At 38.3% G+C, this 15,447-nt stretch overlaps 1 protein-coding gene across 1 annotated transcript; it reads right to left on the bottom strand.

The window, feature by feature from the left end:
* Positions 1 to 628: 628 nt before the first annotated feature.
* LOC145797871 (uncharacterized) lies at positions 629 to 1,895 on the bottom strand. Its single transcript, XM_082885303.1, has 2 exons — positions 787 to 1,895; positions 629 to 638 (listed from the first exon to the last, which is right to left on the bottom strand). The coding sequence occupies exons 1-2, from the start codon at positions 1,893 to 1,895 to the stop codon at positions 629 to 631; spliced, it is 1,119 nt and encodes a 372-aa protein (XP_082741429.1).
* Between the last annotated feature and the right edge of the window lie 13,552 nt (positions 1,896 to 15,447).

Here is a 15,447-nt window from a genome sequence, read left to right as displayed (position 1 = left end):
GCCATCATTAGGGCCAGCGCCAATTTCTCCAAGGGCAGATATCTCGTTTTGGTTGGGAGAAGAGTCTTGCTTACATAGAAGATCGGTAGGTGCTGGATGCCTTCAGCACGCACCAATACCGCGCTGACTGCGTGCTGAGAGACAGCCAAGTAGAGGTACAACTCCTCGCGTAGCTGAGGTGTGACCAAAATAGGGGCTGAGGAGAGATATGCTTTCAGGTCTGCTAGTGCGCGGTCGCACTTGTCGTCCCAGAAGAACTTGGACTTCAAGGTTTTAAAGAAGGGCCTGCAACGATCAGAAGACCGGCTGATAAATCTGTTCAACGCGGCTGCCATCCCGGCAAGATGTTGCACGTCCTTCGTGGAGTTGGGACGCTCCAGGTCTTGTATGGCCTTGATCTGTGATGGGTCAGCTTCAATCCTTCGATTTGTGACCAGAAAACCCAGAAACTTGTTGGTGCCAACTCCGAAGGTGCACTTTGTGGCGTTCAAACGAAGCTTGTGGAGCTTAAGTATGGTGAACATCTCTGCAAGGTCGGCGAGGTGTGGAGACTTCTCCTTACTCTTCACCACCATGTCGTCGATATAGGCCTCCATTGTTCGGCCCAGAAGAGGAGCGAACATCTTCGTTACCATCCTCTGAAAAGTTGCCCCGACGTTCTTTAGTCCAAACGGCATGACTTTGTAGCAATATAAGCCTCTGGGGGTTGTGAACAACGTGATCTCTCTATCCAGTTTATACATGGCTATCTGGTGGTAGCCGCGATATGCGTCCAGGAAGCTAAACCTCTGATGGCCAGCGATTAAGCCCACCAGCTGGTCAATTCGTGGGAGGGGAAAGCTATCCTTGGGACAAGCTTGGTTGACAGTCTTGTAGTCAACGCAGACTCGCCACTTGTCGTTCTTCTTCGGAACAACCACCGTGTTGGATATCCACCGAGGGTACTGCACCTCCTCTATGGCCCCAGCTTCCAACAAATTCTTTACTTCTTCTGCGACCACTTCAGCATGGTGCAAGGTTGAACGGCGTGTCCTTTGAATGACTGGCCGTGCATTAGGGAAGACATTCAACTGATGACAAATGAAGCTCGGGTCGATGCCAGGCATGTCGTAAGGCGTCCAGGCAAAGGCCTCCAAATTGGAAACCAAGAAGTTGACATAATCCATCCGCTCGGCGCTAGACAAGGATGATCCCAAGAGGAAGAATTTAGTTGGATCGTTCTCGTCAATGCGCACTTCTACCCAATCTTCGACTGACTTTTCCTCGGCCTTTCTTCCTACGTCTTCAAGGACCTCTTTACCCTCGGGCCCTTCAATCATTTGGACGAACCCTTTGGCCGCTCGGCTGTCATTTACCGCAACGAAGCATTGTTTCGCCATCACCTGGTCCCCCCAAACTTCTTCTATTTGTCCGCTTGGTGCCGGAAAGCGCATGACTTGGTGGAAGGTTGAAGCAACTGCTTGCATGGCGTGCAGCCAACCCCTGCCTAAGATCAAGTTGTAAGTTGATGGAACTTTAAGCACCCAGAACTCTACTTGCTTTACGACCGATCCCGCTTTGACCGGCAAAATAATCTTTCCGATTGGCCATTCTGGCTGCGAGTTGAAGCCGACCAAAGGGGACGTTGCGGGGGCCAAGTCCTTGTCCTCCAACTTCATTTGTTTAAACGCGTCATAATATATAATTTCTACCGAACTCCCCTGGTCGATCAAGATTCTCTTGATGTCAAAGTCTTTGACGCGAAGAGTGACTACTAACGCATCATTGTGCGGCATCTGAACTCTTTCCAAGTCCTTGGTTGAGAATGAAAGGATATCCCTTTCTTCGGTCTTTCCCTTCTTCACAGCGGGCTGAACAGAGAGCACTTCCCTCATGTGCTCGGCCTTCTTGATCATCCCTCTCAGCTCGCAAACCCTGGCCAGTTCAATGATACCGTGGATGACGTTGATTACACCTTGCGGGGGCGCCTCTAGGGTGGCCAGGTCGTTTGGCTCGGCTTGGTCCGCTGGCGTGGCCTTGATGCCCCCATCTATGTATTGGTCAAGACGCCCCGCCGCCACCAACTCCTCTAAGTGTTGTTTGAGCGGCAAGCAGTTCTCTGCTCGGTGCCCCCATTCTTCATGAAAGATGCAGCGATATTTTGAATTGAAGCCCCTCTGCGCACTCTCCAACTTGGCCGGCCAACGGACGAAGGGTTCACCTCAAATCTCGCTTAAAATGCGGTGGATGGGGATTTTAAATACCGTGGTGATCCCAGTCCGCGCCTTCAATTTTCTTTTGGCATCCTCCGCTGCATCACGGGTAGGGTCAGCCTGGTCGTTTCGGCGGCCCTTGTTTCTGTCATCACGGTTTGAACCATGGCGCTGGTCTTTCGACCGGTTGTTTGGGCGGTTATCCTCCTGCCTAACCGAGTGAACTTTCCCCGCAACCCTTCTGTCCGCCGCGACCGGATTAGCTTTCTCGGTCGTGGAGGCGGCATCATCCTCCACACGAATGTGCTCATTGATCCGCTGCATCAATGACTCCATGGTTGTGGGTTGATGCATCGTGAGTAAATCTCGCAGCCTATGTCCGACTGGGAGACCCCGTTTGTACTGAGTGATCGCCAGATTGGTGGGGCAGTCGAGGATCTCATTGTAAGTTTCCTAGTATTTCGCATTGTATGCCTTCAACGAACATCCAGACTCCATCTTGACGCCCAGGAGATGGTCGACCTCCTTCGGCGTTAGTGTGTTGGTTTTGAATCTGGTGACGAAGGTTTCCGCTAGTTGCTGCCACCCCTCAATACTCCCCTCCGGGAGCCTTTCGAACCATTTCAAACCCAACTCTCCCAAGCTTGCTGGGAATATGAGGCACATCAAGGCGTCATTCCGCCGGTGTCCAGCCATTACTTGCTGGTAATGGCTCACATGCATGTATGGATCCGTCTTGCCGTCGTACAAAGTGAACTTTGGCCGGTGGAATCCGGCGGGGAGTGGCGTACTCTCAATCTCTGGAGACAGCAGCGTGGCTGTAAGTCGCGCCAGCTCTTTGTCAACCAGCGCAGGGACCATCACTTTGGGGGCTGGCATCGCCACTTCCTCACTGTAACGAACTGGAGCACTTAACCTCTGCAATGCCGGCACTCTCCGAGCCTCCCGACGGCGCGCCCTCTCCTCCAATACATCCCTCAAGTCCCTGGAACGTGTGGAGAAAGAGGATCCCGATGTCGGCGTCGGGCGCGAGGGGCGGTAGGTGCTATCGCGAGAGAGGGACCTGCCCTCTCCTTGGTCGAAACCTCCAACCCCATAGTTCCTGGTGATGGGAGAGAGAGTGAGTCCTCCCCTGGCCGCGACTACTACAACGAGGAGACGGGGTGCGCTCACTGAGGTTGCCCTCTCCAGCAACACCCTTCCCTTTAATCTGGCGCTTCAGTAGCTCCATCTTTGTTGCCATCTTGCGAATGATGGCGTCTTGGTCCTTGAGTTTGTGCTCCAGGCGCTGCGCATGGGATTCCCCCCGGCGTCGGTGGCCCTTAGGACTCTGCGAGCGATCAGTACTCCTCCCGCGTTTGTCTCGCGCACTTCGCGAAGGAGTCTCTAGGCCCGCCATGGCTGGAATATTCGGAGGACCTTCTCTCAAGCGGACGTACTCAGGTGTGACGTCATCGACGACGGACAGTGGGGCTTCGCCGTTGTTGGCCATGGAAATGGTTGAAGAAGCTAAAAGAGCAAGGGTTGAGTATCAAAGAATTCCCACAGACGGCGCCAATTGTACGGAGGTGAAATATCCTCTGCTTTTCCGTACTCCTTGTACTCCAAGCTCCTCTTGACGGCGTCTACCTGGTAACATAAAAAAGATGAGCTGCCCGGCGGTGGTGTGCCAGATAGACCCTCCGACGATCAAGTCAGTCCACTTGAGGAAGGAGAAGACGGATAGAGAGAGAGTATTTTCTTTTTGGGGGAGAAGTTGCATACCTCTAACGTTCGTCCTCCTCCCTATTTCAAGGCTGGCCATGTAGCCTCAAGATTGTGCGCGCACTACCTCTGCTATCCTTCCCAAGACAGGTGGCAGTGCTCGCCTCTCACCACCTTACGCGTGTACAGGCTTAGTCCTCCCACCAGTATACGCAGAACTGTCTAACGGTATTGAGGCATGCGTGGAGCAGATGTCCTCTCCCTCATGCCATTGGCCCATGTGGCACACCTGATCGCAGTACCACGACCGGCCTATCTCCCGCGAAGAACTATCACTGCAGGCACTCAACCGCGCTATGCCCCACCGGACTGCCACTTGGCAAAGGGGCAGAGGGGTGATGCTCATGGGCCGGGCTGGTATTGACCGGTCTATCGTGGTACACCGGTCGCGAGGCATGCCGGCCTCCGTCCGTTCTACCCTCATCCGAGGTTATCTGGAATCTGCCCATCTCGGCTAACCGGTCAGAGACGTGCCATCCCTCACTTGCCCATAGTTTAGCCCGAGCCACCCGTAGCCCGGTCCCGCCACTTGGCTATGTGCCCTGCCGAAAGTTTGCTAGTCGCAGCTCGGCCAGGCTTAGTTCACGCCCGGTCAGCCGATCTTTTCGACCGAGCCAAACAGACCCACCGGGCCCTCTCGATAGAGGAAATAACACGGCGCCGTGAGGTCTGTCACGACCCGCCCTATCTTAGCTCGACCGTACTAACGGCGCAAATCTCCCCTCTCAACTGTGAAGTTGGAATTTTGATGGTGTTGTAGCGCACGAATCATCCTTCACTTAGTATCTTTTTCCATTCAAGCTCAGTTCTCTCCTTCCCACCTCCAAACAACGTGAGCATCACTAGGTCCATTAACATGCCTATGTTATCAAATAGGCCATCGCCACCAGGCTGCAAAATCATATCAACTATAACAATCTTTCCAGTTTTCTCTAGTATTGCTTTTTTGCAGTTTCTCAATATCTTTGACACAATCTTCATCACCCCAGTCGTGTAGGATCCACTACATTCAAACAATTTTCTCATGCCAACTCATTTTTCACACATATGTAAAAATAGTTTGTTAAATAAACCTTATAGTTACGCTTAGGATTGTAAACGAATCTAGTTGAGTAGGATTATATATAAACTTGATTCATTTATTAATCAAACTCAAATTCAGCTAGAATATACGATTGAACATGCTCAAACTTGACTTTTTAAATATTAAACTCAAACACAGCTCAAACCTCCAACGAAATTTTAAAATAAAAAAAAAATCGCATTATTATATACATTATAGCCCCTCTTATGAAGGGTTAAAAGGATGAATGTCGAAGGTAACTACTTAGAGTGCTAGCTCCATACGATACTTTTTTTTGTTTATGTTTGTTTTGTAGGGGATGAAATGAAGTGTGGAAATCTATATTTAACTGTTTCAAATTTTCATTAAATAAAAGGCTTAATTACAAATATGAGAAATGCTCAAAAATTTGTGGTGCTTCAAGTTTTTGCTTTTTGTAGAAAACATTCAAGTGTCTCAAGCTCATTGTTAATCAAATGAGCTGAAATTTAAATTCGAATTCATAATTCACAGCAATATATAAAGGTTTTAAGAATTAAATATTTGTCCTCAAAAGTATAAAACTTTGTTGTAAAAAACATTTAGAAATCAATTATTGTCATCGTTAAGGTCGTTATTAAAAGGATAGTAACTGATTATTAAATGTCTAATTTTATGGTCAAAAAAACAATAATGTCATTGTAGCAACTATAATATTTCATTACGACAATGCTACGTAGCTCAAATTTTGTGGCTCAAAAGTGGCTCAAATAGCCAAAACGACGTCGTTTTGAGTACAGAACAACATAAAAATGGCCAAAACGACATCGTTTTGGCCATTTGAGCCACTTTTGAGCCACAAAATTTGAGTTACGAGACATTTTCCATTTCCTTATTAAAAAAGTGCATTTATTCTTAATTTTTTATCTCTACAACCTCAATTTATTATAGTGATTGGGTGAGGATCGAACTGTATGTTACCTTCATGAAGATTGCATCTGTACTTGGAATGTTACTAAACATGTCACCCCCAACGTGCATTTATTATGTGCTTAGATAATAATCATGTAATGAGTGGTTACTTTTATTTTCATTAAATTAGTTTCTATTTTTTTAAAAGTCAAATATGGCGACAATTTTGATATCATTATTCAACCAATCTATTAAATGAAAAAAATCCAAAACTAAAAACATTTTGTATATTAAATATATTGATTATACATTAAAAGCCTAACAATTACCAATTACATGATCATCATCCAAATACATAATAAAAATTAATTTAGTAAAAAAATAAATATATAAAAATTTTACATAATTTTATCTTCAATGGGTAGAAATAATTTTTAAAAATTCAAAAATATTTTTTTGATATTTATTTTTGTCAAATAGTCTATATTTTATTAAATTGACTACTTTGCCCTCGAAATTGAGCAATGATATCTTCAATTGTCCTTATTTGGAACAAGATTTAAAATTTAGGATCAAATATGTCACAATTAAAAATTCAGAAACCAAAGTGACATAAGTCCCAAACTATATGAATTGTTAGTGTAATTCACCTTAATTTGTTTCTCCACTACTCAACAAAGGTGATTCAATATGTTTTACTAATAATTTTTTTTACTACGTAATTAGTTTTAACACGATGTAAATAATGTTACATGATATTCTAAACATAGTTTTAAATAATAAAATCAAAATATGTATTGATATCGATGATCATGTATCAATTAGTATCAATTGAATAATAATATTAAAAGATTAATATCTGAATTCATAACGATGGATATTTTAAACCTTAACTCCAAAACTACTATATAATTATCAAAAATCCTGTACCACATTTGGATATCAAGGATTTGAATCCCTCTCCTTCAGACTTAGGTTAAAATTTTTGTGTATCAAAAAAAGAAAAAAGAAAAATAGAAAAAGGAGAATTTAAATGGAAAAAAGAAGAAGAAGGAAGGTCCAGATGAAAAATTATATAATTACATAGTACTACTATCTATGCAAAAAGTGGTATATTACACTAGTATACTTTTTTACATCCGACAAAACGACGTCGTTTTGGCCATTTTTATGTTGTTCTGTACTCAAAACGACATCGTTTTGGCCATTTGAGCCACTTTTGAGCCACAAAATTTGAGCTACGAGACATTTTCCTTTCACATCCTTGTGAGATCTGTCATTATAAATTTTAAGGGCATTTACACATAAGTTTTAATTTATGAACTAATACACCATTATGTCATAATTAAATTTTTTGAACCTTCAAGTCCCATTAAATTTTTAATAGTTTTCAAACAATGATTATTTATCATATATAATTATCTATAAAGGAACATGATGATTTGACATTTATTTTGATTTTCAAAATTTTAAAACATCAATTTTCAAATTAAAAAAACTAAAAAAAATTATGTGCAAAAAAAAAAAAAAACTAGGGTTAATAATAGAAAAAAAAAAAAACCTATGGTTTTGCGTCTTTTTCATTTTAAACCCTAGATTTTCAATTTCAACAAATTAAATCCCATCATTCTACCCATGTTTCAATCTGGCCCCTCCATCCATCTCCGTCATATTAAACTAATGAAAATCTAGGCAGAATTTTAGATTCAAACCCACATGTTCAAGCACTTGTATATCCTTCGTCTTAACTCCGTTTCTCCCTTTTTGCATTGTTGAATTCACCTCACGGCCTAGTTTTCATTTCACCTCGCATACGCCTTGTTCTACCTCTTTTTACATGTCGTTGGAGATCCAAAAGTTGGCTAAAAATAAGATTTTTCTCTCTTTGGGTAAAATTTTTAGATTCGAACCCACATGTTCAAGAACTTGTATCTCTCTCGTCGTAACTCCGTTTCGCTTCATTTTCATGTTGTTGCATTTGTCTCATGGCCTAATTTTCATTGCATCCCTCATATGCCTTGTTCCATGTCCTTTTGCATGCCGTTGAAGCTCTGAAAGTTGGCCGAAAATAAGATTTTTCTCTTCTTTTCTTTTTTTCCTCTATGTTCTATCTCCATGCTTCTTCCTTTCTCCTTCCTTTTCACAATTATTCACTCTTTGCTTCTTCTTTCATAGCCTTTCCCCCACCATTACATTTCTTCACATTCATGTAAGTCATATACCTCCATACTTGATGGCACTGCCACAATTGGAGGTTCGATGGCCACCACGAGAAGCATGGAGATAGAAGATATAGGAAGAAAGAAAAAAAAAAAATTTTTTGGCCAACTTACGGAGCTTTGATAGCACGTCAAAAGAGGTGAAACAAGGCGTATGAGGAGTGGAATGAAAACTAAGCCATGAAGTGAATCCAATGACGCAAAAATTAGACAAAACGGAGTTATGATGAGGAAGATACAAACTCTTGAACATGTGAGTTTAAATTTGAAAATTTTGTCCAATGAGAGAAAAAAATTATTTTTTGCCAATTTTGGAAGCTCCGATAGCACACAAAAAGAGGTGGAACAAGGCGTATGATGGTTGAAATGAAAACCAGGCTGTGAAGTGAATCCAACGACACAAAAATGAGGCGAAACAGAGTATACAAGTGCTTGAACATGTGGGTTTGAATCTGAAAATCTGGCCAGCTTTCCGTTAGTTTAATATGACAAAGATGGATGAAGGGGCCAGATTGAAACGTGGTTGGAAGGATGGGATTTAATATGTCGAAATTGAAAACCTAGGGTTTAAAATGAAAAAGGCACAAAACCCTGAGTTTTTTCTTTTCTTTTCTTTTTTCTTTTTTTTTTTTGTGTAATTAACCCAAAAAACTAATCTGTGTGTTTGGTTTAAATTTTTTCAATTAAGTTTTTTGAAACTTGAATTTTTTGTTTTTTGTTTATCGTGTTTTTTTTTTTTTTTTAGTGAATATTTTTAAAATTTTAAGCAATTTTTTTAGTTTTTAAGATGCATCTTACTTAGATGTATCTAAAAAGTAAAAAAATTGTCAAAAAAATATTTTAAAAAATTAATAAACACATACAAAAAATATACTGAATTCTCATTATTTTTTTTTGTATTTTTTGTATTTAGTGAATTTTTAAAAGATTTTTTTCATAAAAATTATGCTTTTCATGTGTATTTATGTTAGGTGTGTCTAAAAATTTCAAAAAAAAAAAATACTTAAAATATTAAAAAAATTCAGTAAAAATAAAAAAAATGGAAGACAAGAAAGTATAATTTTCTGAAAAGCGTTTTTGGAAAACCAAAAACAAGGAAATGCTATTTTTTTTTTTTTGAAATTGAAAAAAATGAATTATTTTTTTATGCAAAACTAAAAATTTTGTGTCTATAAATAAGTATGATGATGGAACAGTAATGTGCAACAAATGAAAAAAAAAATGTTAAAAAATGAAAAAACTGATAATATACTCAGTTTTAAAACTGAAAAAAATTTGATAATGTTCTCGGTTTTATTAGATAGTTGAATCAAACCAATTAGTAGAAAGGCAAAAATGTTTAATCTCGTACTCTGTTTTTTTAACAGTTAGTGAAACCATTATCTGAAACATTACTATGTAAAATTGATAATGTTCTTAATTTTTTAAATTGAAAAAAACTGATAATATTCTTAATTTTACTAAATAGGACTAATTGGTTCAAAAAAAATCTTAAATTAGACATAAACTACCATAATATTTGTAAAGGCAATGGTAGAGGGCCAAAATTTTTGTGGCTCAAATGGCTCAAAACTGCTAAAACGACGTCGTTTTGGCAGTTTTGAGCCATTTGAGCCACACAAATTGTGGCTCTCAAACATTATTCTTTAAATAGTTAACTCTAAATTCTACACATATGTAAAAGAAAAGAACACTATGGTAATATACTCATTACAAAAAAAATATCACATCCACGTAGTCAACTATGTTAAAAATAATAAATTACAAATACACCCCTTAAAATGTGATTAAAATACGAGCACCCCATGTGATTCTAGAAATTACATACCATCCCCTGAGATTTCTAATTTCATAACAAATCGCTCATTTTATTAATAAATTGTGAAGTCAATTAACAGTTTTTAATGATGTTAGAAATATGTTTCAATTAATAACTTAGGTAATTTTATTATTGTAAAGAATAATAATTATGAATTTCATTTTTTCAGTTAATTTTGTTTAATAAAAAATTTCTAACGAGGGGGCATATCAAATTATAGAGGACAATCTGTACTTTAAGCAAATCTCAGAGAATATATTTATAATTTACCCTGTTAAAAAATAGCATTATAATAATATTTTATTTTTACTCTTTTATCTTACCATTAAATGCATCAATTTAATTATCAACATTGCATTAAAAATATACATTAGTATTAAAATCCATTACACCAACATGGAGTTCACTAGTAATATGATCAACAGCCAGCACTTCCTTTAGCCTCTTGGTTCAGAAGATTATCATATAAACAAACAAAACAAAAAAAAAGTGTGATCAAGATTATTGCATCATGGATGCAATTTGACATCCTCCGTCTTATTTCATTTTTTTTTTTTTTTTTGGTTTAATACACAATCGAATTGTTAAACTAATAGCACTATTAAAAATATGACTTTTTGCGTCTATTTTTTTGCGACTGATTATTTAATTGTCGCAAAAAATCATTTTTGTCATCAAAATCTCAGTTTACAATCTCATTTTACTTGACCCAATCGTCTTCTTAACTTTAAAAAAAAATAAAATAAAATAAAAAATCCCAAATCAGTAAAACTTGACTCTCTCTTTCTCTCCCTCTCAATCCCCCCCCTTTTTTTTTTCCTTATTTCCCAAATCTGAACTCTCTCTTTCTCTCCCTCTCAAAATCTGTTGCTCAAATCTCACTGCCTCTCTCGCTCGAATCTGTCGATCGATTCCACAATTGTTGAAGATTTCATAATGAATAAGCCTAAACACATCTTCATCGATTCAACTCTCTCTGTAATGATCCGAGTTATGTACTTCTCTGTAATGGAATATGACTCAAGAAGAATTTGTAATCGATTCAAAAGAATCTATCTCTGTAATGGAATGGAATTTGTCTTCTCTGCAATGTACATAACTTGAATGGAACCCAATACTTGGTGTAGTGGATCCCGAAACAGCGCTCTCGTGACAGTGCCTCGTGAAGGCAAACACGTGTTCTATTTTCCTCAAGGACATATTGAGCAGGTTAGTTTCAAACTCTAGGCAACCATATTTAGAGTTCTTTGTTTCTCTCAAAGGTTAGATTCATTAGTATTTCTCATAATTCTCTATAATTTTATCAATTTTGCCTCTCTTGCTTGTGCATCTCCAGTTGTTTATCAATTTTTTCATCAGATTCAAATTTGATGAAAAAAAATGGCTCCAAAATATTTGATTATTGATGAAGAATTATGTTTGATGGATATGTTTGATTATCTTCAGTCGTCAAAATGATATTACTCCAATTTTGCCATCATACAATGATTTTAGGAATTTCTAAATTTTTATTTTATTATTTTGTGATCTAAAACTAGCTGATTATCATTGATATGATCCACAATATAACCCTTGACGTTGTGACCCAAACAACTGATGATGTACATGATGATGACTTGTAGATCAATTGTCATTACTTTTAATATTATCATAAGAAAGGTTGAAATTCAATTAATTGAAATCTTGTAAATTGATCAAGTCTCAAGCTCCTTTCTCCTTTTTTCTCGATTTTTTTAATTATTTATTATTATAATAGTAATTATTATGGGATTTCATTGGTTAAGTTAAATTAGACGATTTAAATGACAATTTATACTCCAATATATATATAATTTCCATGCATTAGAAAATTCTAGCATGGGATTTTTATTCTGAATTTTGTCTACACTTTGAATATTTTTTGGATTTTTAGGTTGATTTTGTCTGCACATTTGAATAGGCTTTGTATCTATCTCTAACAATGAATTTGTTGGTTTGTATAAGAGCAAGTTGTCATATATGTGTGTCTGTTGTTGGTTCAATGAATCATACAAAAGTGACTAGTCATTTTAACGGATCAAACATAGGATTACATCCCTATCAAAGGTAAGGATTAATTGACAAAGGATCTTTCATCCTTAATTTTTTCTGTTGTTTTTGTAATTAGATCATATGAATCTCGAAACATAATTCAATGGTTGTGAAGTGTTTTGAGATTTGATAAATATCTCATAAACCTGAGTTAGTTGTGTGCAAATCTCAGGAAAACCTTAAAATTTGAAATTCAAAACATGACTCACTTTATTAATAGTTCTACTTTGTAAACTCAAAAAGTAGATATTACACCTACAACAACAATAGATAGTGCTTTCTGGCCTCATATGATCCTCACAAATTAAATAATCAATTAAAGTATAAAATAAGTATATATAAAGATATAATGCAATCATAATAGTTATAAAAAAAATCATATAATCATGATCAAATAAATATTTAATCAAATAAAAGTATGAATCCATACCCATAAAGAGTTTGTAACTTGAAATGTTTTTAAATCCCAGCAATGTTAATTGGCCTAGTAGGCTTTGAATTGAATGCTTTATCTTGGTAGCTTGCTCAGCCATCAATTTTGTCCCCTTTGGAAATGTATAAAGTCTCATTGTAAATTCTAATTTTTATTGTTATTGTGATACTTTGCAAACTCATTGTTTTTATGGATGTGTACAAAAACAGTTAAAGAAATAGAAAGATGGACAAGAATTGGATTGATTTGCCAAATCGGATGTCAGTTGATTACGTGAATTGGATTGATAATTTCTTCAGATTTGCATACAACAATAGAGATAAAGTTCATCGATTAGTTGTCCGTGTCGATTTTGTTGTAATCGATACAATTTTTCATGAGAGGTTGTAAGGGAGCATCTTATTTCCAATGGGTTCATAAAAAAGTAAAAAATTGGATTCATCATGGGGAATCCTATGTCCAATTACATGGTAACCAAGAAAACCAAACATTAATGGCAGATTTAGTGACTAGAGATGATGTGGTTGGGATGGTACAAGAGGCCTTGGGCATTCCACATATGGGTGTTGAGAATGATGAACCAACTGCAAGTGATCCAGCCCAAGCAGGGGCAAGTGATCCAAGCCATGTAGAGAAAGAAGATTCAGTTCGGATAGGGGCAAATGAAAAAACTTTGAAATATTTTAAACTTTTGGAAGATGCACAAACTGATCTGTACCCGGGGTGTCACAAATTTATTTCACTGTCATTCATTGTTCGAATTTTGCATATGAAGGTGCTCAATCAATGGACCAACAAGTCCGTTGACTGCTACTTGAACTTTTGAATGAGGCTTTTCCTACGGGCACAAAACTTCCAAGTTTATATTATCAAACTCGGAAGGTTACTACATATTTGGGTTTCACATATGAGACTTTTGATGCTTCCCCCAATAGTTGTATGTTGTTTAGAAAAGAGGATGCAAAGCTTGATAAATGTGTTATATGCAGCAGTTCTAGATGGAAACAAAATGGTGGTGTTGGAAATGATGAAAGGGAATCTGGTAAAGGGGTAGCAGCAAAACATATGAGGTATTTCCTTTTAAAAGCCAAGGTTTTAGAGATTGTTTATGTCATCGAAAATGGCAAAGCTCATGAGATGGCATGCAGAAGAATGGGTTAATGATGATGTGTTAAGGCATTCTGCTGACTCCCTCGCATGGAAGGACTTTGATCGGTGAAACACTTATTATGCTAGTAATAGTCGTAATGTACGTCTTGGGTTGGCTACAAATGGATTCAACCTATTTAGATCGATGAACATAGTTCATAGCACTTGGCCAATTGTGTTGATTCCGTATAATTTACCACCATGGATGTGCATGAAGTAACCAAATTTGATTTTGTTTGTGTTGATTGATCGGCCAAAAGGACCTGCCGATAAGATCAATGTGTATTTGCAACCATTGATTGAGGAGTTGAAGGAATTATGGGATGAAGGTGACCAAACATTTGATGCATCAACCAATGAAATGTTTCAATTGCATGCAGCTCTGTTATGGACAATCAGTGACTTTCCTGCCTATGCTAACTTATCAGGATGGAGTACAAAATGTGAATATGCCTGTCCTTGCTGCAATGTAAAAACTTTATCATGTTGGTTGAAGCATGGTAGGAAGTATTCATACACGAGTCATCATCGTTTCTTACTAGTTAATCATAAATTTTGAAAGGATAAAGTATCGTTTGATGGTAGTCGAGAATGGAGACTAGAACCTCAAATGTTATTTGGATCTGAGATGTTGCATCAATTGGAATCAAAAGGTGTCCTTAGTCAGTACAAGAGGAATGACCTTAAGGAAATGTTCAGGAGACAAGAAGAGAGAAAAAATAATGGAAGAAGAAGCCATAATTGGAAGAAAAAAAGTATATTCTATGAATTGCCGTATTGGGAGCACAATTTAATAAGACACAATCTCAATGTGATGCACATAGACAAAAATGTCTGCGATAATATATTGTGGACAATACTAGGAGTTTGAGGAAAATCCATGTGACGACCGGTCTCGTCGTGTGTCTTTTGTTCCCCATTGTTTATCTTGGGTTACCCGTGTTAGAGAGACGGTTTAGACTTAGAGTCTTGTTGTTCGTTTGAATTTGTCATGTTTAGAATCTTTTCTCCAAAGTTCTTGTTCTTGTTTATTCCGGTGTTGAGTTTCATTTGTTCCGGAGGGTATGAGGTCGGGTCCGGAGTGTCCGGAATTGAGCCCAGGATTTTTCGGGTTGGGGGACCAGGGCTGCACGTGCGAGATAGGGCCATACGTGCGGGAGACCAAGCCGTACGTGCGGGAAACAGGGGCAGAAGGTGCAACTTATTGCTAAAAAGGCAGGTGTGCGGTGAGGTGCGGGGGAAGGAGGCCACACGTATAGGGGTGAGTGCCACACGTGTGAGAGCACGCGCATAGGAAGAGGCTCCACACGTGCGGAAGGGTTGGTGGATCCGAAATTTTTCCTTTTCTTCTCCCTTTGGACTGATTGAATGTCACTTTTTGTATATCTCTCTCTCTCTAAAAACATTTCCTCTCCATTCTCTCTAAATTTCCTACCAAAAACCTCACAAGATCTTTGATTTCTTCAAATCCTTTGGGATTTAGACCTAAGTTCTTTATCAAAGTTGGTTAGCTCCTCGAGGGCTTCGTTGTGTGCGGTGAAGATCGTGTTTCAACGTCGTTGATTTTGGGGTTTCAACTCTTTTCTTTTCCAAATCTTGAGGTAGGGGTTTTCTTTGAGTTATATATATATTTTTGCAAGATCTAGATGATTTTTGAAATCATCCTTTGGTTAGTTTTAAAAAAATTGATTTTGATTCAAGAAGATAAGTGATTTTGAAAGTGGGTTTACTTTCTTGTTCCTTTTAAATAGAAATTGAGGGCTTTGAACTATGTTAATTGAAGAAAGATGTTTTTGGTGAGATTTTCTCAAACATTTAAAGATAGACGGGCTTTAGAGAGAAAACCT

The sequence above is a fragment of the Camellia sinensis genome, chromosome 8, assembly GCF_055761805.1.
Source record: "Camellia sinensis isolate YWXY chromosome 8, ASM5576180v1, whole genome shotgun sequence".
NCBI classification, from domain to species: Eukaryota; Viridiplantae; Streptophyta; class Magnoliopsida; order Ericales; family Theaceae; genus Camellia; species Camellia sinensis.
This window is presented reverse-complemented; position numbering and strand designations above follow the sequence as displayed.

Excerpts from the sequence above, each read along its gene's own strand:
- LOC145797871 (XM_082885303.1), bottom strand. The coding sequence starts at position 1,895 with ATGATCAAGAAGGCCGAGCACATGAGGGAAGTGCTCTCTGTTCAGCCC.